This window comes from Onychomys torridus, chromosome 6 (genome assembly GCF_903995425.1).
Source record: "Onychomys torridus chromosome 6, mOncTor1.1, whole genome shotgun sequence".
NCBI classification, from domain to species: domain Eukaryota; kingdom Metazoa; phylum Chordata; class Mammalia; order Rodentia; family Cricetidae; genus Onychomys; species Onychomys torridus.
The window spans coordinates 118,026,761-118,052,460 of record NC_050448.1 but is presented as its reverse complement, the minus strand read 5'-3'; the positions used below and the strand labels follow the sequence as shown (position 1 = coordinate 118,052,460).

The window sequence follows — 25,700 nt, the reverse complement described above, 5'->3', positions numbered from 1 at the left end:
GGAGTGATGGGGCTACAGGCCCCCGCCTTGCTTATCTTGCTTTTATGTGGGTTCTGGGAATCTGAACCCTAGTCCTCATGCTTACTTGTCAAATGCTTTCTCCAATGAGCCTGTCCACAGCCCAGCAGTAACGTCTTAAAAACAGCAGATCTAGGACAGTCTAATGGTGATGAATGTGCTCAGCTAGCCATAGGGACATCTTCCATTTTCATTTTTAAAAATTCATTTTTCTTTCTTTTTAAAGCTGTGTGTAGGGGTTGGGGATTTAGAGCACTTGCCTAGCAAGTGCAAGGCCCTGGGTTCGATCCTCAGCTCTGGCCAAAAACAAAACAACAACAACAACAAAAAAAAACATAGTTTTTTTAAAAAAAGTGTGTATGTGAATGTGTCTGTGTGAGCACGTGCCACACATGTAAGGATACCAATGTGTGGATATTCATCCACACAGTCCAGAAGAGGGTGTAGGATTATAATGGTTCCCCTCAAAAAAGGCTGACTCAAGGATGGCTGGCTCCCAACACTTGGAAGACTGAGGCAGGAGGATTGTCATGAGTCTGAGGGCAGCCTGGGCTACAGAGTGAGACCCTGTCTCAAGAAACCACAAATAAATAAACTAGAAACAACAGCAAACAGAAGCTGAATACTGATTTATATTTAGCTTCATGGCACCATGTCAAATTTTAAAAATGTCACTTTGTATGTATATAATTTTTTCAGAAACAGGAAAAAGGTGCTTTATAAATTGGAATAAAAGATACATCTGTGAGAATACAGAAACTTACTTTAATGAAACAAAACCGCACCAGCTTCTCAAACTGTGGTTTAGACTCCGAGTCACAGAACGCTGAAATGGGAATGGCTGACAGTTTCTGAAAAACAAGGATGAGGCTGCAACAGGAAAGCAACATACTTCCCAAGTGTTAGTGATGAGACTGCAGACATTAGGAATAGGTACTGTGGGGTTGGGGATTTAGCTCAGTGGTAGAGTGCTTGCCTAGCAAGCACAAGGCCCTGGGTTTGATCCTTAGCTTAAAAGAAAAGAAAAGAAAAGAAATAGGCACTGTTGCTGCTCATAATTTTTAAAAAAATATTTTTAAAATCCCCCCAGAAGTCCTAAGTGAACTGAAGCATGATCCTAATTAGTCTTATCAATAAAAACCAGGAGTCAAATATCAGGGTAATAACTTGAATGATCAGAGAAGCAAAGAAGCAGCTATTAGTGACTTCTTACCTCTCGGGATCCTCAGATCAAATAGGTCCCCCGCCCCCCTGTCTCCACCTCCCTAGTGCTGGGATCAAAGGCATGCACCACAACTGCCTGGCTGTTTCTCTTTTAGACTGGTTCAATCTTGGGTAGTCCAGGGTGGCCTTGAACTCCTGATCTTCCTGCTTCTTCTTCCCAAGTGCTGGGATTAAAGGTGTGTACCATAACTTCCTGGCCTCTATGGTTAACTAGTGGCTAGCTCTGCCCTCTGATCTCCAGGCAAGCTTTATTTGTCAGAACACAAACAAAATATCATACAACAGTGCACTGTTTGGATAAAAGCTAGAATCACTGGGGAAGCAGAGGCAGGCAGATCTCTAAGAGTTTAAGTCTAGCTTGGTCTACACAGCAAGTTTCAGGTATGCCAAGGCTATATAGTGGGACTCTGTCTCAAACAAGTAAGCTAAATTAAAATTTTAAAATAAAGAGGACGAAACAAAAGCCAGAATTAAATGTCATACAAAGCACATCCATAAGTTACTTGATAAGCTAACTATAAAACATCACTGCAAAGGTCAGTAAACATTACCTTCTTTTTCGTCATCCACTTCACAAACTTATAGTCATAAGGCTCATCGCTCCTCATGTCGGAGAGGTCAGCACCTACAGCCACAGGGAAAGGTGGGTGGGAACTGTATCTGAGATAACAAGGGCTCCACTTAAGACTGTCAAGATTCAAATTTTCTCCTGACTCACACAGGTTTAACCTAGAACCTTCTAGAGGTTATTGATACACCGTGCTGGAGTCTTACACTACATGAGGAGATTGACATACTGAGGCAGCACTCACATACAGGATATCATGCCTGTCCCTATAGCTTCCGGCATAGGAAGAGAAGGTGTGGGAAGCAATGGGGAGTGTTGTTTCTCCATCAGAATGAAGACCCCATGATGCTAGTCTTTATCATCTATCAGTGAGGATGTGACAGCATCAACATTATAAAGCTCTCTTGAGAATGTGATTATTAACAGAGTTCTTAATACAAGACCTGCCATACCATATATTTTCAGTAACTATTAAATAGTCAGCCATTGTTCTTCATTGGAAAGTGTAATGGTAATTATGGTTTTCCTTTTTTTCTTTCTCTTTATAATTTCTGAGACAGCATTTTGCATTGTAGTCCAGGCTGGACTAGAACTATGTACTCCAGGTTGGCCTTGAACACACAGCAATTTTCCTACCTTAGCTTCTTGAGTGCTGGGGTTATTGATGTGTACCATCATGCCTGGTTACTTTTATTTTCCTTTTCAATTATTTATTTTGGTTTTCAATTGTGTATATGCATATGGGAGTGTACATGGGTTTGTGCATGTGTGTGTGGTACCCAAGAAGGCAAGAAGAGGGCATATGATCCCTGGAGCCAGAGATACAGGCTGTTGTGAGCTGCCTGACTTGGGTGCCAGGAACTGAACTCTGGTCCTCTGCAAGAGCAATATGTGCTCTATCCACAGAGCCATCTCTCCTTTCCAAGCCCCTGGCTACCTTTATTCTTATGCTACCATCAGATGAAGTTTTAATTCTTATCTTTAGAAAAAGGGGAGAGCTAAATTCTAGTGTGGGAAACAATTCCCACACAGTAAAGTAAAACTTTGTACACGCGAGGAGAGGTTGAGATGTTAATATCTCCCCCAGAGTTAGCGTCAAAAAGAAGGGTATCCTCTCACACAGAAAAGCTTTGCCATCCAAATCCTCTGACTCCTACCTAACTGCACTGTATCCAGGACTAAGACACAAGCTAGCACTGGGCACAGGATGGACTGACAACATGAAAAGGGTGCTTAGTGCAAAACTGGGTTAACGCCCTCCTCAGAGTCCATGGTCTGGGGAAAACTGCATCCAGCAGGGAACCTTGAGTGTCATTTCCCGGGGTCTTAAACCTAATTTCTCAATAAATAAATCTGGGTATAAAATCTTGTATATTTGAAATTGAAAGAATATCTGGTGGGAAGAAATTGGATTGGGTCAGATGAGATCCACAAGGGCGTCTCAGTCTAACAAGTTTCCTGTGGGAGGGAAGGCTCTTCATGAAGACAAGATTGTGTTCTGGGAAAGGCACACCATAAAAACCATGAAGGCCTCCCCTGCAGCCCAAGGTGGAGCCAGAGCTTTCGATCTCTTCCTGGAAAGAGACCCTGAGGCTCAGCTATAAGTATAGCATCCAGTTCTCTGAAACCTGTGATAATGAAAGAATTACTAATGTCGAATGCTTATGTACTACAAAATGATTCCTACATGGACACACAGCTAAGGGGGCCCTCCTACTTCAGGAATTCTCCTGCTTTCTCTTAATGAATCTAGGTGCACGCTGCCATACTTACAAAAAATAATAATTTTATTCCCTCTAGGTTTCTAAAATTTAGCGTAAGTAAGAAACTTTAGTTTTTCAAGTTCAGTGGCATATAATGTTATTACAGTCTAAAATATTGAGAACTATATTAGAGTGATCATAATTAATCAATAAAGGATTACCCAAAGGTTTATTATTAATAATTTTTTAAATATTAAAGAAATATAAGTTTTATGTAAAAACTGTGGGAACATGGCCAAAGGACTGCTGCATGGTGGACAACGCCTTGGGGAACTGTGACAGAGGCTCCAGGAGAAAAGGCAGAGGCCTTTACCTCAGGTGCACTTTGTTCCCTGGATGGTTCTTGGATGTTTTCATGACTCCCGTGACAAACGCTTACATTCAATTTATAAGACACGTATATTCTTGATGGATGCTGGAACACAGCTATAGAATCAGTCTAAGAGGGGATATGCTGAGTGCTGTCCTCAGTGTACCCTGAATCTGGGTATGGCCTTCTGCCTCACTTTTGTGCTTTCCCAGATAGACTCTATAGTATGTGCCAGGGAACTGTGTTTGTATTGGTCTGTCCTGAGAAAGTTCTGGGAAATGGATGCTCTGTTAGTGTGTAGTTACTGGTGTTTATTTACATGGTTTTCTGATCATGTTTTTCTCAACTCAAACAACCTTCCTTGGATCACTGCTTTCTTTGCTACATTCATGTATAAAGTACACTGAAATTGAGGTAAGGTTGTCTACAGCATTAGACTATAGTCCGACCATTCTTGAAGGATTTTCAGATCCCAGGTCTTTGTAGATGGATCTGCATAGGTTGGCGAAGGTCAACAAGATCCATGTAAAACATCATTATACTTCCAACTTGAAGATTTGTTGGTGGCAAGTCAGGATTATATCATCAACTTAAATAAAGGCAAGTCTGATGACCTGAATTCAAGCTCCAGAACCCACATGGTGGAACAAAAGAAATGATTCCCAAAAGCTGTCCTCTGACCTCCACACATGAGCCTTGGCTTGTGCCCCACACCCTAATGTAAAATGAATACATAATCCCATGCTTTTTGGAAACAGAACTGTAAAGATTCCAGATACGCTGGGTGGTGGTGGCACATGCCTTTAATCACAGCACTCAGGAGGAAGAGGCAGGCGGATCTCTATGAGTTCGAAGCCAGCCTGGGTTACAGAGTGAGTTCCAGGACAGGCTCCAAAAGTTACAAAGAGAAACCCTGTCTTGAAGCCCCCCCCCCCCCAAAAAAAAAAATGATTCCAGATGCACAATTTTGAGAAGAAGTTACTTAGGGCTTTCTAAGCCTTCATGCCTGCAAAGATGGTGCTAGCAATGCTTTCCAGAAGAGGGTATTTGAGTGGGTGGCCTACAGCAGACTCTCCATGATGGTTCATTACTCCCCTTGTTTACAACATTCGTTTCTGCATGAAAATAGCAGGTATTTCCTTACAGCTTGGCAACTTCTGGAAATTTCAGTTTTCCTACCAAATAGCATTTAGAAAAGATAAACAAAAGAAAACTTCCAAGTGAACTATTTCATGTGCACTGTTACTGTTTCACATTCAGAATTTCCAGTTACACACTGGAACACAGGAAGAGCAGTTAGTTCTGTAACAGAACACCCAGAACAACACCAAGCTGATAACCACATATCAGAAGGGAAAATTCAGGTAACAGTCCTGAAAGGACAGCAAATGGCTGAAACGGTTGAAATGATCTCTTCTAGAGATAAAATGCCATTCTGGTTTTGATACTTTTTCCTCACGCTTCTCTGCTATCATTTCAAACGTAAGTGGCTGTAGATGTGAACTAGCAAAGGGATCACAAACCTAAGGAAGACACATCAGCGATGATGAAGTAACCCCCATCAGGGATGATGGGTTTCAGGCCAACGCTGTTAAGTAAACGCACCATCCGATCTCTTTTTACTTCTAATTCCTTTGGCAGAGAATTGAAGTAACACTCTGGGTCATCCAGGCGCTTGATATCAATCCAAAAAGCCTGGGCCAAGGCTGCCTGCATGTTAAGATTTTAAAAAAAAAAAAATGGAAAGGAAGCATGGTAATGTCAGTTATGGCTCATTTTACTGGTAGAATAAATAAAAGTCATCCAATTTGTGACAAGGAAGTCACTCAGGAAATTACAGCCAGATTCCTGTGAACTATCCTGCTCCGTAGGATAATGGAGGAAGGAGTTTTATCTAAATGTTTAAATCTAATATGACAAACAGGAAGACATGAAAATTCCAACTGAAAAAGAGGTGTTACACAAAAAGGGTGTACTTGGTAACAAAAAGATATGTATAGTTTTCTACTGAGGTGAGCTGTGGTCCAATTTGTTAATCTCAATCTAAAGAATGGCCAGAGAGGTGAAGAGGGAGGGAGTCAGTGTTCCCTGTTCCCTAGGATGGCACAGGAAGAAATTAAAGCCAGCCTGCTGTGTAGACAAGCAAACATAAGTTCATCATTCCTCAGAGGAAATGCTAAAATCCTTCTGATCCCAGTAAAGTGGTGTGAGTTAAACAGGGACTAGAGACAAGCATGTAGAATGTGTGGGCAACTCCTCCAGTGGTGGTGACTCAAGAGAAGGGAGAAGTGGGACCAAGACCAGCCAATACTGTGAAGAGCAAAGGACTTCATGTTTGTGTTCTCCCACTCTGTATGGCAAGTTCTTGGTCTCCACGGTACAGGCTTTAGCTGGTGTGGCCTTTGGGGATGATTAGGACAGAAGATTAGAGGCTCCAGGAATAGTAGGAACACCACTTCTATCATGGGAGAACACATTGAAAAAGTGACACCTATGAGGTCACTTATCTGATGTCCTTATCAGATGTGGCATCTGCCAGTGATCTTCAGATCCATGAGAAATAAATTCCTTTTCTTTATAAGTTGCACAGTCTCTAGTACTGTGTTACAGCAACCTTTACAGGCTAAGTCAGTAAGGATCAGGTGACTGAGAAATATGTCAGGTCAGGAGGATAAAAACAAGTCACAATCAAAGTAGGCATACAGCACAAAGGTCTGCCAAGCAAAAGGCTAGATGCTTGGCAGGCAAAGTGAGCCTTTTGGGTAAGAGCAGGGACAAAATGGTTCACAACATAGGCATAACCCTGGCTGTCATAAAAACCACAATGAGTGCATACTGAAGGATGGGTGCAGGGGTGAAGTGGAAACGGAAGGGGAAAAAAATCTGTTCTGTATGATAGAACTGTAGCAAAAGACAGGGTGTGGGGCAAGATCAGAGAGAAGTCTGTGGCAGGAGAATTTAGCAGTAAGACAAAGTCAACAATTCTTCAACACTAGGAAATCAGCAACCAGTTTCCAAACACAGCTGTCTGAGGAATTTTCCCAAAATACAGAATAAGATGCTTCAGGAAATATTCTAGAATCTCAGCTGCAACTTTCCGAGCAATTTGTTCATTCACTATAGAAGTCATCACCCTGGAAAATCCAGAGCACAGAGACACAAATGTCTTTGCTAAGTGTACCAGGATTCCTCTCTTTCTCCCAAGCCTGGTTGCTAAATGTTGCCCCATGGCAGACACCACTGATTTAATCTTCCAGCTATCCAGGGTCCCATCATTCCACATCACCTCTGCCATCCTCACCTTGGTTCAATCCACTGATATTTCTCTTGTGGAACTTTTCCCTTACCTTCTCCCTCAATGAAGCACCAGACTCCTTTTGGAAACATAGGATCATGTTTCATGGCTTCTTGTGTCTCTCAGTCCTAACAGTGATGTACATGTCCCAGGCCGATGTGACTCCCAGCTACTGCTCAGGTCTGAGGCTCTCTCATTCTTCAGCCCTGGTCACCTCATCCCACCAGCCATGTTTATGATATGATATGATAAGATATGATATGGCAGCCATGCTGTCTACCACTGGGTCTTAGCCCTTCCTATTCTCTCAGGCCACAGGGCTCTTCTCTAGGTTAACCAGCACTCAGATGCTGTCTTCTCCATGGGCTTACCTCCCAATATGACATCATATACTCTCCAACCAGGATCATTATATCTTCCTTCTTCCCAACCTCTCTTTGTGTCTATCAAAATCGGACATAATGTATTTTGAAAGCATCTCTATGATTTATGTTCCTCTACTGGGTGTTAAGCCATATAAGTGAAGCTGCTTTTTGTCTGTAAAATCTCTATTCTTCAGTAAATCTCAGTTGAATAAGAATAAGTGAATGGCTTTATTTTAAGGTGATAAAATGAACTTAAAATATAATAAAGCAAAGCTTCAGAATGAGTCTTTATCATAAGGTTATTTTAGAGAATCACTAAAAGTAATGGAAATTTTTCCTATTGGGCAGACACCTTTGATGAGAAACCATCAATCAAGTTCAATGGAGCCAATACTTTGACTCTCTTGTGCTTTAACTGCCTTCTAGAAGTAGAACACTTTTTAGTATTTGGGGTATTCAGAGGAGAATGATAAATAGATCTGTTTCTAGAAATGTATATAAAAATAGCAACAGTCTAACAAAGACATACATCAAGGGCCAGGAGTGGTGGTACTTGCCTGCCATCCCACAGCTTGGGAGGTTAAGGCATGGCATTGTGCTCAAAAAAAAGACTGACCTGGTAGAAAGAGTCTACTGTCTAAGGGGCCTCTACATACAGGTAGCATTTTGCTAGCTTCTTACAGACTATCTAAGAGCTTTCTAGAAAACACAGGAGTTTCCCCCTTTTGTTATACAATATATAGTATAAATTAGTATAAATAAACAGCGCCATGTATCTTGCTCTTTTTTTTAACTTCACAATGTGTTCTGAAAATCGTCCTTAATCAGATATACTGTTCTCTGCCTGCTCCTCATCTCCCATGGGGGATTGCTATATTGTCCAGTCATGCTGTGAAGTCCCTGTGTGACCTGGACTAGCCTTGAACTCATGACTCTCCTGATTGAAGCCTCAAGTGCTAACATGACAGGCATGTACCACCACACCCAGTGGTCTTTTCTTTTCTTTTAAATAGCTATTGCAGTATGAAGAATGAGTATCAAAGCTGTCTGTCTCTGTCTCTCTCTCTCTCTTTTTTTTTTTTTTTTTTTTTGGTTTGTTCGAGAAAGGGTTTCTCTGTGCAGTTTTGGTGCCTGTCCTGGAACTCACTCTGAAGATCAGGCTGGCCTCAAACTCACACTCACAGAGAACCACCTGGCTCTGCCTCCCGAGTACTGGGATTAAAGGCCTGTGCCACCACCACCTGGCATGGTGTCTGTCTCTTAAAGGATGTTATCACATGTTACTAGAGGAACTCTGCAGATGTGACATAAGTCATGGACCTTGAAATTACACTTTATCCAATGACTATGTGTCTGCTCCAAAATTCCCAAACTGTGTTAGAAGGACTTGTTCATGAAGGAGCTATCTAATTCGCACATGCGCAAAGGCCAACACATACCTGTAAAGGAGTTGCACAAGTGTACAAAGTGTTTTGTTGAACAGTCTGTAAATGTTTTATCAGATGTTTAGGACCAATGCTCCAGCCAAGCTGGGAAAAGATAAAAGCAGATTTCAAAAAATAATCTAAGAATACATATCATATGTAAGAGAGTTGTTAATGTAAACGACACATGCAGCAATTCAGAAATGTCCCCAGGAGGAGAGAGGGGTAATGTTTGTTCTTGTGAAGTTCCCAGCTCTGTCTTCACCCCTCAACCTGCCTTCTGAAGGTAAACAAAGTCTGTGATCATTGGGAGCCCTTCCCCTCTGCTGATGTGCCACTTCTGGTACTTATGAGGAATAAAAGGCAGCACTTACACTTGCTTGAAGTATAGGCACAAGTAATTCTGCATAATGGCTCAGAGGACTCCTCCTCAATGAAAGCGCATGATTTTTAATTCTCCTGGTCTCCTAGCATTCCCTGTGTCTTAGCCCTATCTTCTATTGGTAAGGCTGAAAGAGAATTGAATTTCAACTGGGGGAGTATCTGTTGTTGTTTTGTGAGACAGTATCTCCTGTAGCCCAGGCTAGCCTTGAACTCACAAGTTAGCTGAAGAGAATGTTGGGTTCCTGATCTTCTTGCCTCCACTCCCTTTGGCTCAGTAGAGTTGTTCGTGAATGGACTCTGAAGGTAGGCTACCTGCCCTGGTTTGGGTTATTAGCAGTGTAATCTTAGCAGACAGTAAAAATCCCTGTGATTTAGTTTTAGAATCTGTAAAACAAGGATCACAACCTTGCCTACTTTATACAGTACTTATAAAAATGAAAAGAATTAGCATGCTTAAAAACACTTAGCGTTTGGGCCAGAGTTAAAGCCAGAGTATCAGCCAGTGTTATTTTTCTCTTTTCACATGGGAATATTCTTTGTGAAGAAAAGAGTATCATTCTCTGATCACTCATACAATTTTAAAATGATTTGACTCTTCTTTATTCTAAGGAAATTACTGGGTCTCAAAAAGGATGAAATGTGGGCCAGTGGTAGGGTTCAGAGGGTAAGAACTTGCTTGCTGCCAAGCCTGAGGACCCGAGTTCAATCTCTGGGATCCACATGTTGGAAGCAGAGTGCTGACTCCTACACATTGTCCTCTGCCTTCCACACACACCCCCCAGCACTCAGCCCTCAGACCCCAAATAAATGCATGTAATTAATAATAAAAGGTTGAAGCTTGACATGAGAGCCAAACAAGCAAGTAAATACAAACAAAAATCACTAAGTATAAAGCCCCACATATGTTATGTAGGCATTTAAAACTCAAAATAGTCTGCAGAAACTAAAATATGGGCTAGTTTTTTTTTTTTTTTTTTTTTTAAATTTCCAAGACAGGGTTTCTCTGTATAACAGCCTCCCTTTTCTGGAGGGTAATAGGGGTTGAACCCAGGGCCTTTCAAGTGCAAAGCCTGTGCTCTTCCACTGAGCCCAGCAGTAAGTACCACCCCGCCCCCCCCTTACCTTCCAGCCGGTCACACTGAAAGTCTTGCCTGCACTTCCTATTGTGATTGTTCTCTCCCACATACCCGGAAAAGTGGCTTAAGAACAAGAAAAGAAACAGATAACTGGCCATATGTTTCCTTTTCAATTACTTTTCATTTAGTATAATCTAAAAACGCAGTGCAGACAACATGAACTCGGTGAAAATAAAGATATTAAATAGTATCAGTCTAGTTATTTCCACATTTTTTTAAAAAAGATAATACAAGTATCATCTAGCCCAGTCTACTGCACAAGCATCACCACCTTTAATTTCAGATCATTTTTACCAGCCAGAGGCGAGTCACCAAGCCTTCTTGGCTGCTATCTTCCAGTGCTGTTCATTCACCTTCGTTCATCAAATCTCTCCTAGTACCAAAGAGCATCACAGGACACAGAGGAGTATGTGACTTCTGTCTCTAAAAGCTTGAGGTCTAGCCAAGGAAGCAGACACAAGATGGCAGTGGTGGCACTGTGCTGGGGGATGGACTGGGGCAGGCAGGGGTGTTAGGCAAGGGTGGAAGGGGAAGGGAGGTCTCCTGGGCCAAGGATGATTTGGCTAAAATTTGGAATGCCACATCAGTTTAGGCAGGCAGAGGAGGGGAGGGCAGACATTCGTGCTACAATATGAAATGTAATCACAGTGTTTTTTTGTTTTTTTTAATGAGCTAAGTAACTTTTCAATGAGTATTTTAACTATATAAAAGTGGATGCCTCCCTCCCCTTTTAAGGGGTAGAGAGGAAGTTCTTTGTGATGACTGAAATGTTGTTAGTTTTGTCACTGGGAGATATCTGAGCCAAGAACATCTCATCCGGCAAGAGGAAATTCTACCATTGTCTTTCTTCCTCTTTTTCTGATAGGATCTCACTATGTAGTTCTGGCTGGCCTGGAATTGGCTATGTACACCAGGCTGGTTGTGAATGCACAGACTTTGACTTCTAAGTACTAGGATCAAAGGTCTACACCACCACACCTAGCTCTCTATTTTCTTTTCTTTTTTAGGGTTTTAATTTTATTTTTGTTGTGTCTGAAGGCAGGAGATGTGATGAAGAACAGTACACAGGGAGCAGTGCCCATGTGGACACACTGTATAGCTGGGAGGCCTTAGTGTGTCACGTTAGAAAGCCTTCACACTACAACACCGATGACATGGCCATTCATATCTTCCACATCAGACTGTTGTAACTGGTTGCACACCCATGCTTCAGTGCAAACAAACTGCATTTTCTAAGTCATTAGCAGTAACTTCATATTTCTGTATTATTTCAATTGTATCGGCTGCTATAACAACTAAACAATTTTTGAGTTAAAAGTATGTATGAGGGCCATCACAATGATTTGGTAGGTAACAGCACTTGCTGGGAAAGCCTGAGTTGGATCTCTGGAACTCAGAGAAACGTGGGAGGAGGGCTGGTACTCCACAGCACTGTCCTGTGGCTTCTCCATCCATCCTGCCACGTGTGAGTGCCCAATCAATAAGAACGTTTTAAGTCTTATATAGCTTTAGCAAGTAATGTCAGTTAGTGCTTATCATTTATAAGTAAACAATACATTTGGAGATCCTTTAAGTCCTTTTAAGGATGAATATTGCCAAATTCAGCTAATTATCCAAAATTTGCTTTAAAAAAATTATACCATTTTATAAGATTTCAGAAATTATAGTTATTCGTTTAGTTTGTGTGTGTATGTATGCATGCTCATGCCACAGTGCATGTGGAATACTCCTTTACACTGTGTGAATATATGTTGCTGTGATTGGTTTAATAAAGTTGCTGACTGGCCAATAGCTGGACAGGATAAATTAGGTGGGAGAATCAGACAAAGGACTCTGGGAAAAAGAAGGGTAGAATGAAAGGACTCGCCAGTGAGACACGGAGAGGAGGCAGGAGGTGCAAGATGAAAGAGAGGCAACATCATGTGGCAGAATGTAGATGAACAGAAATGGGTTAATTTAAGTTGTAAGAGCAGTTAGTAATAAACCCGAGCTATTGACCAAGCACTTATAATTCCTATTAAGTCTCCATGTTGGTTATTTGGGAACTGGTGAGGGGGGGAAGAAATGTCCACCGACAAGTGCACATGTGTGGAGGTCAGAAGACATCTGGGACTTGGTCCATTCACCACATGGGTCCTTTGGATGGAACTCAGGTCCTCAGACTTGGCAACAGACACTCTTCCTGTTGATCTCTTTCTGTCCAACAAAATTTAATTTTTAAATGTTGGTCTAAGTTTTCCACTGGGAAATGGTTCAAATGACCTAAGACAGGTCATCAACAAGATGAGCAATGGTGGGTTCTGACACAATTTGGACACAAACTACTCAGCTGTGCAATTAACGTCTTGAACTACCAATCCTTTGCTGCTGTCTCTGTTTATATACTGGCCCTGAGAAACATTAGTTCTCTTCTGTGGATCTAGCTGCCACCAAAATCTGGATGACAGCAAAAAATACACTCCATAATCGGAGCCTGATCATTAAGCCTGCAATCCCACTTATCTCCAGATGGGGTCTCCCCAATGTCCTAGAAACACTCAGACTTGGCAAAAACTTACAACACATACTGTGTCTGGGAAAAGTCTTGGTGCTGCTTGGTAATGGGGCTGGAGATGAGAAACATGTGACTGCCTCCTTCTCACTTCAGCTGCTGAACTTGAGCTCCACAGTTTCTAACTCTACATAGCCCAGACTGGCGTTGGACCTGAGACCCTCTTGCTTCAGCCCCGGGAGTGGTGTGGTTCATAGATGTGCTTCACCATGACCGGCTAGAGTGTCTATTTCTTCACAGTCCCTATGCATCATCTAAGCTGGCAGACACATGATTTGCTTCTGACTCTCACCTAAACCTGGATCCTATTAATTTATTTTTTTCATGCAGTCACAGAACCAATTACTTCCTTTTGCTGTAGTTCTCCAAGTGTAATTACGGTCACTCTGGGGGTCAAGTTAAGGTACAGGAATTTGGAATGGCCACCTTAGGTTTTCATCCGTAAGATTTTTTTAAACCTTTGGCAGTTGCTACCACTTATCTGATTTTGAAAGTTATAGATCGCTTAACAAGAGGATGTAGTAAATAAGTATTAATGATGGAGTCAGAAAAACTCAAATGTATTTGCTGCAATAGCTTTGTTATATAGCTATGACTATAACTGGGATTTGAAAAGTATTATTTTATGCATTGGTCTTTTGCCTTCATGTATGTCTGTGCACCAGAGTGGTACCTACAGAGGCAAGAAGATGTCGAATCCCCTGGAACTGGAATTACAGATGGTTGTGAACCACGATGCAGATGCTAGGAATAGAACCTGGGTGATTTGGAAGAGCAGCCAGTGCTCTTAACTACTGAACCATCTTTCCAGCCCCCAAACTGGATTTAAGAAAAATATATTATTTTAATTTTTTAGGAAAAATATGTTTAATGTTCCTTTTCTGTCAGGCTGAATCACTTCTAGTTTCACTATGCCCCTGTCAGGACTCAGGACGCTGAGGTTTCAAGGGCACCTGTTAGCAAGGCTCAGAGCCCTTGTCTTCTTTACTCCTTCTCCAAGGTTTTTGCATTGCTTCCTAATGTTGTGGAGCAATCTTTTTGTACACTGTGAAGATGTGTCACTAGGATTGGTTTAGTAAAAAGCTGAACGGCCAATAGCTAGGCAGAATTTTTGGGGAAGAGAGAACACTGAGAAGAAGGCAGAGATGCCAAGAGATGGAGAACAAGCAAGATATGCAGGAGGAGAGGTAACAGCCATGAGTCACTTGGCAGCACATCGATTAATAGAAACGGGTTCACTTCAATTAAAAGAGCTAGTTAGAAACAAGCCTGACCTACTGCTCAAGAAGTTTGCGTCTTGTGATTTGGGAACTAGCTGGTCGGGTGGAGAAAGACTTGTTACATTCTAATCCCCTCAAGAACTTGCTCTCTCCTTCCATCTCTGTGGCCATTTATAATGTAATACCAGAGCAAGTATGGTAACTTCTCTTCACACATATATCTTTACCTTCTCCTTTCTATGTTTCTTACTCATCTTATTCAGCAAAGACATTTGATCGCCTAATGTTCTAATTTGCTTTTTATTCCTGTGATCAATACCATGTGCAAAACCAAATTAGGGGAGGAAAGGGTTTATTTGGCTTATTCTTTGCCATCACAGTACATCATTGAAGAAGTCAAGGCTGGGACTCATTTACAGCTCAGAAAGCACAGCAAAAACCATGGAGGAATGCTGCTCACAGGCTCACGTTCATTGGCTTTTCTTATACTGACCAGGACTACTAGCCTAGGGATGGTACTGCCCACAGTGGACTGCAGCTTCTTATCAACCATCAATCAAGACAATTGTTCATGGAAGTGGCCATCTACCTTTGTGATTCAGACAATTCTTCAATTGAGATTTCCCCTATTGACTCTGGGTTGTTTCAAGCTGAGGCACTTATACTATGTGTAAGACTCTAATGTAGAAAATGGGGATTTAGAAGAGACCAACACAAATAATCTCATCCTCCATGTAATTTAGAAGCAAAATGCATAGATTCTGTTAACTACAGAGGGAACAACAAAATAAAAGTTAAGGAAGTGAAGGCTGGAGGTGAGCGAGAGTGACATGGGAACAAGACTGGAGGGAGTCATGTGGACACCAGAGGGACAGTGTGTCTAGGCAAAGGAAAGACAGGTACAAGACCCAAAGGTTACCCCCACAGCTTACAGTCCTAGAGTTGAGAGCTTGGCCCACATCTGATGATACTGCAGTATCTGGGTGAAGTAGCCCAGCAGCAACTGCAAAATCCTGCTGAGGACAGAATAACAATAGCTTGCCATTCTATAATTTCTTGCTGTTATTTTAGCAACTCGTTCATCAACAATCATGAACCTCTCATGAAAAGTTCTGCCCTAGTGTCTTACACACCAAAGAATAGCAGGATTCTTGTTCAGAAGCCAAAGATAGGCAAAAGAACTGCTCCACTCATGTCCTAGCTTTATCTTATGATCTCAAGTCCCTCCCCCACATGAACATCTGTTCATCAAGCTGAACTTTAATCGCCCAAGTATGATCCATCTAAATACTTCTGGTAAGTGCTCACATAGATACCCATCACAGAGACTGTTTTAAAGCTGGCCTGTGATCCTTCCCAATCAGTTGTTCCACATGTGCCCAAACCCATTCAGACTGGAGGCTCTGTCATAATCAGTACCTATTTTTATATGCTTATGTCCAGTATAGACAAGCCATTCATAAACCTCATCACTGATGCACAGGGTGTCATGCTTAATGCAAAGGTCAGCAATGACTTGCAGCTCCTCTCTGGTATACACCTGCACACATTAAAGGAAAGGGCACAGCCAGTTATTCCACAAGTGAGAGAACAGCGCCTCCCAGCCTGTGTAAGCAAAGAGGCTCACTTACCTTGCCAATGGGGTTATGTGGAGTATTCAATATAATGGCTTTAGTTTTAGAACTAAATTTACTTTCCAGTTCTTGAGGATTGAATGTCCAGTCAGAACTAGACCACTTCAGCCCATCAGTAGGTTTCTAAGCATGAAGAATAAAGATGTGATTTGAACCAATTAAGATGTGATTTGAACAAATTAATTCATGTTCACTGTCTCACAAACAGCCTCGTAAAGAAGAAAGATTAGCGACAGACCTGACGAAGGTAACTGAACAAATGACTTATGAAGAACACAAACACAAATAATTAGGCCCTCATTCACTGTGGGAACCCCGAGGACCCGAGTCTTATGTACACACCTGCTAAAGGAAACAGTGAACCCTGGCAACACAACAGCTGTTCTTCCTTCCCAGGAGCTGCAGTATCTACGGGCAACACGTGAGTGACACTGGAAGGCAGACAGAGGAGCCTACGAGTCACCTTAGCCACCGTGTTCATTACTTTCAAAGGACTTAGCTATGCCTTCAACAACAGAGTCGTTGGCAATTTAAAACATTCCTCAAGCCCGTGGATGGGCCTCCCGGGGACTTACAGATCTCAGGGGAATGAACACAGGCGTTGCTCCGGCCATTCTCACCATGGGCTCGTAACAGTCATAAAAAGGCACCATTATGATCACCTGAGATAAAAGCAGACAAGAACACAGGCCATCAGCCAGCAATTCACCTCATGATGTGGCACCTCATACATGGGAGGCGCTGTGCTAAGAGATGCAGCAATGGAAAAGACAGGCCAGGTTCTCATGGAGTGAATGCACAGAAGACCCTGGACATAAAGGCATCCTGGGAGTTAATGCTGGAGTTCTCGGGCTCTCGGGAAATCCTTGGATAGACTTACAGTGGGGACATTCGAAATTGTCAGTTATTATAGGTGCACACCCAGATTTATCTGGGGCCTGGACTGCTCACCATATTCTCAAAGGGATGCTCTAAGCAAAACTGGTAAGGATGTTTTTGTTTTTCAAGTTAGAAAACACAACATAGGAGGAACTTGAGATACTAGATAGTGACAGGAAACAATATTGCAGTTGTTTCTAGAATGAAGTGCTAATTTAAGACAGTATCTTGAGAATAAACATGTGAGTGAATCAGGGGACAGAGTGGACACTATTGTTCTGGTGTGATGCCCACAGCCCCTTCGCCCAGGTATGTGGTATCTACCATTTCCCCTTAGTCTTTGGATCAGACTTCTCACCTCTCAAAACTCTTCTCCAACCACCCTTGCTGCAGTCTCAGGTTGAGTAGCTAATTCGGTCTGCTGCAATCATACTCCAGGCTGCAGACCTAATCTAGGACCTCTCTGCTTTTTTCTTTTATCTCTGTGGTGGTTTGGGTGAGACTGGTTTGACAGGCTCATATGTTTGAATGCTTGGTCCCCAGTTTATGGAACTGTTTGGAAAGGATTAGGAGGTGTGGACTTGTTGGAGGAGATATGTCAGCGGGGTTTCAAAACCCCACTCCATTCCACTCGGCTCTCTCTGCCTCATATTGTCATTTCAGCATGAACACTCTCATCTACCATCTACTGCTCCAGCATTATGACTGTCTGTCTCCCTGCTGACATGCTCTCTGCCATGATGTCATGGTCTCTTCTCACCCTCTGAAACTAAGCAGGCACCCAATTCAACTCTCTTTTGGAAACTGCCTTGGTTATGGTATTTTGTCACAGAAATAGAAAAGTAATTAAGACACTTTCCTCTCTGCCTGCCTTTCTTTCACTGAAATAAGATCGTATCTAGCCCTGATTGATTTCTAGCTCACTATTGAGCTGAGATGGGCCCTGGTCTCCTGGCTTAACTTCCCAAGTTCTGAGATTGCAGGCACACACCACCACATTTGCCTAGTTTTTTGCTTTTATACAGTCTTCACTTACATTTGTTTGTTTATTTGTTGTATACATGCTCTTGTGTGCACCATGGGGCACGTGTGGGGGTCAAAGGACAAGCTGCCAGTGTTGGTTCTCTTATTCCACCATGTGGGTTCTGGAGATCAAATTCAGGCTCGCAGAAAAAGGCTTTACCAAGGGAGCCTCCTTGCCAGGCCAGGGAGCCACTTCACCAGCCCACGCTTTTATATCTTTTTAAACCTAGTCCGATTTCATGAAAATGCCATACAATTTTAATTTTTAATGTCTACATGAGAGTTCACTGAATTTAAAAATCATTTTCTTACCTTTTGCATGTATAAATAACAATGTTATATTTGTATATATAGTTCACCATTTTTAAGTGGTCTCCATTTTTAACAAGATTGTTACCTCTAGATGAAAGAATATAAGCATTTTTACAAACACACACACAGTCTAATCTTTTTATTGAATTGTGTGTTTGTGTGTGTGTGTCTACATGCCAGCCATATATGAAGTTAGGTCAGCCTAGGCTAGAGGAGACCCTGTCTCAAAAACAAACAAGCAAACTAACTAACTAACTACGCTACAAAGTGAAATAATCTCACAGACATAATAATGAATGAAAAGAAAACCAAGCAAAACTCAGGAGCCTGTACATGATTCCAACTTCTATCCAGTAGAAGAGCCACCAGAGTGACTGAGGTGCAGACTACAGGATACTGGTTAACTCTCGGAGAACAGACACAGGAAAGGGTTCAACGTCTCTGGACGCTGGAAAGGTGTAAATCTTTATGTGCGCTACAGTCACATGGCAATTTCTCCCCCTCTACATTCAAGGCTTTACTGTACCATCATTAGAATTCAAAATGGATTGTAATTGAAAGAGAAAGGAGTACAGTGAGGAGAAGTTTACAATGCAGGTCAGAAGCATTGACTCCTTGGATGGATACAGTGTTCAGAAGCACTGAGTGGATGGATACAGTGTTCAGAAGCACTGAGTGGATGGATACAGTGTCCAGAAGCACTGATGTGGATGGATACAGTGTTCACACACTTACTTCATCTCCTGGGTCAACCAATCCTTGAATGGTGTTGAAGAGAGACCCATATCCTCCCACTGTCACAAGGATCTCTTCATTTGGATCAATTGGATTGTGATAAATTTTTTCATATAAGCAGGACAGAGCTTTCACAAGTGCTGGATGACCCTGTTGTTGTAAAAATAAAGGTAAAACAAAAATCCACCTTGAAATTGATTATGAAAGCTACTACTTTAAGGCAATCTAACTCTAAAATGTAACCATTTTTAAAACTGGGTTTAATATCTAGCATTAACACTACATTTGTACTTTTAAAGATTTAGTTTCCATGTACAGGCATCTTGCCTACTTGTGTGTGTGTATGTGCACCACATGAGTGTAGTGGAGGGAGAAAAGGGTGTTGGAGCCCCTTGACCTGGAGTTACAGGCAGGTGTGAGCCACCATATGGGTGCTGGGAATTGAACCCAGGCCTTCTTCAAGAGCAAGAAGTGCTCTTAACTACTGAGTCACCCCTCCAGTCTCCAAATCTGCACTTCCAAAGTAGCAATAAACTTTAAAAGCTTTGAACTTTGAGGGTCTCAATAAATGGTTGTGTAAACTTGCTGCTGATGAAAAGTATCCATAAAAGAGAAGGTTTGGAAACATAAAATTTCAAAGCATTTGTTTTGAATAGAAATGAACTCCCTCCCAGTATGTTTATAATAGCACAAAAATTAAGTGAATATAAAAATCCTGCATTTGCTATATCCCCGAATCTGTTTTTTTCAATTGCTGGGGAGGTTCTTCCTGCTATGGACTAAAAGAAGAAAAACCAAATTCACCAAAGACACACATGCTAGTGTTGCTGACAGCATATGGTACTGGGAAGCAGAGTATTGTCCACTGACAAGGAAAGGCTAGTTACCAAGGGCAGTGCTTCCTGTAAGACGAGAGGATGACGCATGTATAAAATGTGAGCTATGTAGTGATTCTGACACTAAAACTTTATCTTTAGGGGCTGGGAGTATAGCTTAGTACTAGAGTGCTTGCCTAGCAGGTACAGGGCCCTGGGTTTAACCCACATTCTGAAATAAGTAATTTTTTATTTAACTAACATGCAATAATTTACATATTTCAGGGGCAGTGTGATACCTCAACACATGACCACAGAATATCGATAAAATCAGCAATTAGCATTTTCCTGCAGTATTTCTTTGGAATCTTCAAGCTCCTCTCTTCTATTATAGTTCCTCAAATATATAACAGGAATTATCATCCCTGCTTGTGCTGCAGGAGACTATTAGCTCATTTATATTAATCTACATTCTGCCATGTGTCTTGTGGCTGTTACCTCTCCTCCTGTACATCCTGCTTGCTCTGTGTCACCCTGAACCTCCATTATCTCCTCCTACTTCCTCTCTCTGCCCCGAAGTCCCACGTACCTACTGGCCGGTCAGCTTTTTATTAAATCAATCACAAAAATACATTTTCACAGTGTACAAACACCCCACAACAATTTATTGTGTGTTGGAGGAGGGCATCCACGCCACATTGTGCGTGTGGAGGCCAGAGAACTATGGGAGAGTTGGTTCTCTTCCTCCACCGTGTGTGTCCCAAGGATCAAACTCAGGTTGTCAGCCTTATCAAGTGGCTTCACCCACCGGGCCAGTGCGCCAGCCCTGCTCACACTGCCTGTTATGACACTTGCACTAATTTACAGTGATGTCAAGGGTGCAGAAGAGATTTTCTCTCCCTCTTCTTCATTTGCTATGCTTTGATTTTTAAGTAATAACCATTCTGCCCGCGCTAACATGATTTCTCATGATTTTATTTTCATTTTCCCCGTGATCAGTGACAGTAAACCCTTCTCTGCACACTCTAGCCACTTCTACTTCTTCTTTTGAGAGATGCAGATTGAGACCTGTTTTTGTTATTTAGCTTGTCCACCTCCTTATGCATGCTAGACATTCATCCTGTGTCTGATGAGCACCTTTCTCCCATTCCATAGGTTGTCTCTGTTCTGTTCTGCTTCTTTGACATACACACATTGCTTAGTTTCATAAAATCACATTTGTCTATTTTTGCTATCGTTACCTGTGATTTGGGAGTTTTATAAGAAAATCGGCCTATATCAATACCTTGACCTATTTCCCTTACATTTGCTCCTACAACTTCCATAGTTTCAGGTCTGATATGGGGGCTTTGGGGCTGGTTAGTTAGTGAGTGGGCTGGTTAGTTAGTAGTGGGCTGGCTAGTTTTGTTGTCAATTTGACACAAGTTTGAGTCACTTGGAAAGAGGTAAACAAAAGTGAGAAAATGCCTGCCCCTCCAGACGGCTTACGGGCAAGCCTATGGCACAATTTCTTGATTTATAACTGATGTGGGAGCGCCCTGGTCTGTTGGTCTTGGATGCTATAAGAAAGCAGGCTGGGTAAGCCATGAGGAGCATCTAGTAAGCAGCACTCCTCCATGGCCTCTGCATCAATTCGTGCCTCCAAGTTCCTGCCTTGAGTTTCTTTCCTGGCTTCCCTGAATGATAGACTACAAGTTATAAGATGAAAATGAAAAAAAAAAAAAAAAAACAAAAAAACAAAAAACCTCCCCAATCCCAATTTGCTATTGGCCATGGTATTTTACCATAGCAATAGACATCCTAGAGAAGACAGTGAGACCATGAGAGCCCCGTGACCACCTTGGTCAGGTCAGTCTTACTGATTTCGCCTGTGCTCACATCCCCACAGCAAAGCCCTGTGTGGACTGTTGGGACTTTCATAGTTAGACTCACAATGACAAAATGTAAAGACTTCTTTCCATATCCTGCCCCTCCTTATTTTCCACACTCTCAGGAAGGGAAAAGATACCCAGTCAAATGATAACCACATGGCTCTCAGGCAGGGCTGGAAAACATCTAGTTCAAAGTTAATCTAATCTAAAATGTCTGGATACCTGGGCATTTCAGTAGATGATGGATAAAGAGTTAGAGAGGCTAGGGAGGAAGCAAGCATCTAGTCAGAAATAGGGTTCTTTAAGAAGCCAATGCTAAGGCTACATGAGTGTCAATGAAACAGCAAAGACGTTGAGAGAATAATTTCCCTTCCCTTGATGTCCTGCCATCTCATTTCAGAATAGCAGTCAATGAAGGGCTGAAACAGGGGTTGGGGATTTAGCTCAGTGGTAGAGCACTTGCCTAGCAAGCGCAAGGCCCTGGGTTCAGTCCTCAGCTCTGAAAGAAAAAAAAAAGAAAAGAAAAGAAAAGAAGAGCCGACACAAGACTGTGAAAGGCCTAGAAACTGGGGAAGGCTCATCTCAGAGGTAAGGGTAAGGGCTCCTGACCTTCCAGGTTGGGACAGTTGATCCTAGAAAGACAATGGCCTTCAAGAGGAGTGTACACACACACACACACACACACACACACACACACACACACACACCCCAGCTGGAGGTATCATTGTATGCCCCACATGGCCCTGACAAACTCACAAAGCCCCTCGTATACTGATTCAGGTTATCAGTTAATGCAGCCTTTGATAATTCTTCCTTTACGTATGGAGGAGGGGATATATCTGGAAGGCCTTGTCCAAGATTCACAACAGAAGGATCTGCAGCCAGCTTAGTAAATTCAACCCTGATTAGAAAAGAGAAAACAACTGAAATCAGAAAGGACTATCAATACAGAATTAGCTTCAATTTCATATGTTCTTAGTCAGGCAGTGACTGGCCAGCACTTGGGAGGTAGAGGCAGGTGGATCTTTGAGTTCAAGGCCAGCCTGGTCTGCAGAATGAGTTCCAGGACAATCAGGGGTACTCAGAGAAACCCTGTTTTGAAAAACAAAACTTGTATGTTCTCATTATAATCCCCCCCACACCAAATAGGACTTAGTCTTAGAGATGAAATACAATGAGTTCCCAACAAAAATGTTACTATCCACAAGGTAAACTTACCTAGTAAATGATGGTTAAACTAATGATCTTATCTTCCCTAGAGACCTCAATTTAGTAACATTCATATTTCTCTCATATATGTATGTAGAAATATTAATGCCTGTAAATGCCTGTAATCCCAGCACTGGAGAGGCTGAGGCAAGAGGATCAGGAGTTTGAGGCCAGCCTGGGCTACATGTATAACAAAGCCCCACTTCAAGAAAAAAAGAAAAGGAAATAGTTTGTTGTAAATTTCATGAAAGCATCAGTCAAACTTAGTTTTAGATATTCTCTGCCATATATCCAGTGCTAGCCCAGAGGCTAGCTTCCTCCCACTTAATTGTAATTAGTGAGAGGAATAAATGAATGGCTTCATTATTGGACTGTGGCTGAAGCTAAAAATCCAATTTAAGGACCAAAGGAAACTTCCCCACACCACCACTTGTCTAAGACACTCACCACACATTGCTGTCCAGGCCTTCGATTCGTTTGGCATTTTTGAATTTCAAAGCCATTTTCTGAAAGATACATATTGAAAGTTTCTTTGAATCATTTAGTTAGAGTTCAAAGAGGTCACTAAACAGTGGGCCACTCTTGCTTTTTTCTTCTGTTACCTTGTAAATGGTGCCATGGAAAGAAGTTTTAGAACCCAGCGCAAAGTTCTAAAGAACTGTTAACTCTTCCTCACTGTTTTAAAGAATGCTTTTCCTTGTGGCCCTCAAATCTTTGCAATCACACCCAAGGACAAAAATACCACCCCAGGATCAAGAGTTAATTTAAAGGCTTGAAACACTTTCAAGAGCTTAATAACAATATCAAAGGAAAAGGATTCAAGAGAATCTTGAGCCATGCTATGAAGGTTGCATAGCATATTAGGCATCCAGATTTCTATAAGGAAGTTCTTCCTATGGCCTACAGGAAGAACTCAATAAATGGTTCTAAACTCCTTAATAATGGGTTACAGATAATGCTAGTTAACATCAGGAAGCAATGCTTATGTACCAAGTACCTTTCTGTGTGCTTTACATAATTAAAATTTTAACATTCACATCAGACCTATGTAGCAATATGAATACCATTTATGAATGAGCAAAATTGAAAGGGACTATGAAGATGGAGATGAAACCGAAGTTTATAAAACAATCTCAAACAGGCTCAGCCCAAGATTTGAGCTTATGACCTTTCTCTACAGCCCATATTTAAACTATCTTCTACAGTCTTTCACATACTAAGACCTTCTAAAAACATGACTGGAAGTTGTTGCTTAAAATATAGTCATCATCGGTTGGGGATTTAGTTCAGTGGTAGAGCGCTCGCCTAGCAAGCGCAAGGCCCAGGGTTTGATCCTCAGCTCAAAAAAAAAAAAAAAATATATATATATATATATATTCATTATTCCCATTAGGTCTACTAATACCAAGCAAGCAAGCAAGCAAAGAATGTAGTAGGAAAATATTAGAAGTTATAATTATCATACCATATACAATATTTCAGGTCTTTCAATTCAAAAGCTACGTTTTGACTATTTCTCAAAAGTATTGAATTAGCTTTGAGTTCATTGTTAGTAGGCTGGTGGAAATAAGAAAAATGATTGACAGCATTTCTGCAAGGAATTTTATAATAGAATATTAAAGCAATTTTAATTCAATCTGGGAGAGAGATAATGTAAGTTATTAAATAGAACATTGTTCTTATTCTATTTCCAATAAGGATACCAAAGAAATAGCTTTCTCAGCCTCCTATTTGCAATCTTTGAAACTCCAGTGAAGGGAATCATAAGCAAATTTTCTGGAGGTTAATACACTTCTAGAACAGCATTTTGCTGAAGTCTCACCTGAACATTGTGCTACTCTAGAGAATACAATTATAAAACTCAAAAGACCCAGAAGGACAGAAAAAGATATTTTTAACAAAGGCCTTTCCCTCTTTCTGAAACAGTGTTGAGAACTTAATGATTCAGTATGTAACCAGAAATGCAAAGTAGATTCATTGGTAAAAAGGCCAGGGCGGTGGTGGGCATGCCTTTAATCCCAGCACTTGGGAGGCGGAGCCAGGCAGATCTCTCTGAGTTCGAGGCCAACCTTGTCTACAGAGCAAGATATAGGACAGGCATCAAAACTACACAGAGAAATCCTGTCTTGATAAAACAAACAAAACAAAACAAAACAAAACAAAACAAACAAACAAAAAGCCTGGGTTGGGGACACGGCTTAGCAGGTAAATCGCTTTCTGTGTACTCATGAGGATCTGAGTTCAGATCCTAAGCACCCATGTAGAAGCCAGGCTGTCACATGGCTTGTTTTTTGTTTGTGTGTGTGTTTTTTTTTTTTTTTCAAGACAGAGTTTCTCTGAGAAACAGCCCTGAACACACTCTGTAGTCCACTCTGGCCTTGAACTCAGAGATCTGCCTGCCTCTGCCTCCTGGTGTACCACCACTGCCCGGCTCTCACATGGCTTGTAACTCCCAGCCTGGGGGCGGGGTGGGGGGAAAGGCATGATTCCAGGGGCTCCCAGTTCAGCCAGTACATCTCAAACAGTGAACTCCAGACCAAATCAACGACAAACCCTGCCTCAAAAATAAGGCAGAGAGCAAGTGAGAAGGGCATCCAATGCTGACCTTGGGCCTCCAAATTCCCATTTGTGGGCAAGTGCACCCCTCCTATATGCACTGTTCCCCCACAAACCGAAAAAAAAAAGTCATTATGGAGTACAACAGACAATGTCGACATGAAGTACCACTATTTCAAATTTAGTTAGTTGAGATAAAAAGGCACCCTTTGACTTCACTTTGTTCCAAGTCTCCATCTAAGTCAGCCACTTCCCTCTACTGCCATGCCTCCCCTCCATCACGGTTCAACACCTCACCCCCAGCTTTCTCAAACAATGTACGTAACTCTTCATGTAGTCTTTCCACACCAGCGTCTCTCAGCTTCCGATAAGCAGTAGTTCTCAGCCTTCCCAACGCTGCTACCCTTT

General features: G+C 41.8%; 1 protein-coding gene across 2 annotated transcripts in view; it reads right to left on the bottom strand.

The window, feature by feature from the left end:
- Kyat3 (kynurenine aminotransferase 3) overlaps window positions 1-25,700 on the bottom strand; it is a 46,806-nt gene that overhangs the window by 5,996 nt on the left and 15,110 nt on the right. For both annotated transcript variants that reach the window (XM_036191484.1, XM_036191483.1), the window contains exons 3-13: window positions 23,184-23,242; window positions 22,284-22,428; window positions 18,842-18,991; window positions 16,468-16,554; window positions 15,890-16,015; window positions 15,678-15,798; window positions 10,474-10,550; window positions 8,983-9,072; window positions 5,407-5,593; window positions 1,794-1,867; window positions 783-869 (exon numbers count right to left, since the gene is read on the bottom strand). In XM_036191484.1, coding sequence (XP_036047377.1) covers window positions 783-869; window positions 1,794-1,867; window positions 5,407-5,593; window positions 8,983-9,072; window positions 10,474-10,550; window positions 15,678-15,798; window positions 15,890-16,015; window positions 16,468-16,554; window positions 18,842-18,991; window positions 22,284-22,428; window positions 23,184-23,239 — 1,200 coding nt within the window. In that variant the 5' untranslated portion in view covers window positions 23,240-23,242. The remainder of the gene's footprint in view (window positions 1-782; window positions 870-1,793; window positions 1,868-5,406; window positions 5,594-8,982; window positions 9,073-10,473; window positions 10,551-15,677; window positions 15,799-15,889; window positions 16,016-16,467; window positions 16,555-18,841; window positions 18,992-22,283; window positions 22,429-23,183; window positions 23,243-25,700) is intronic.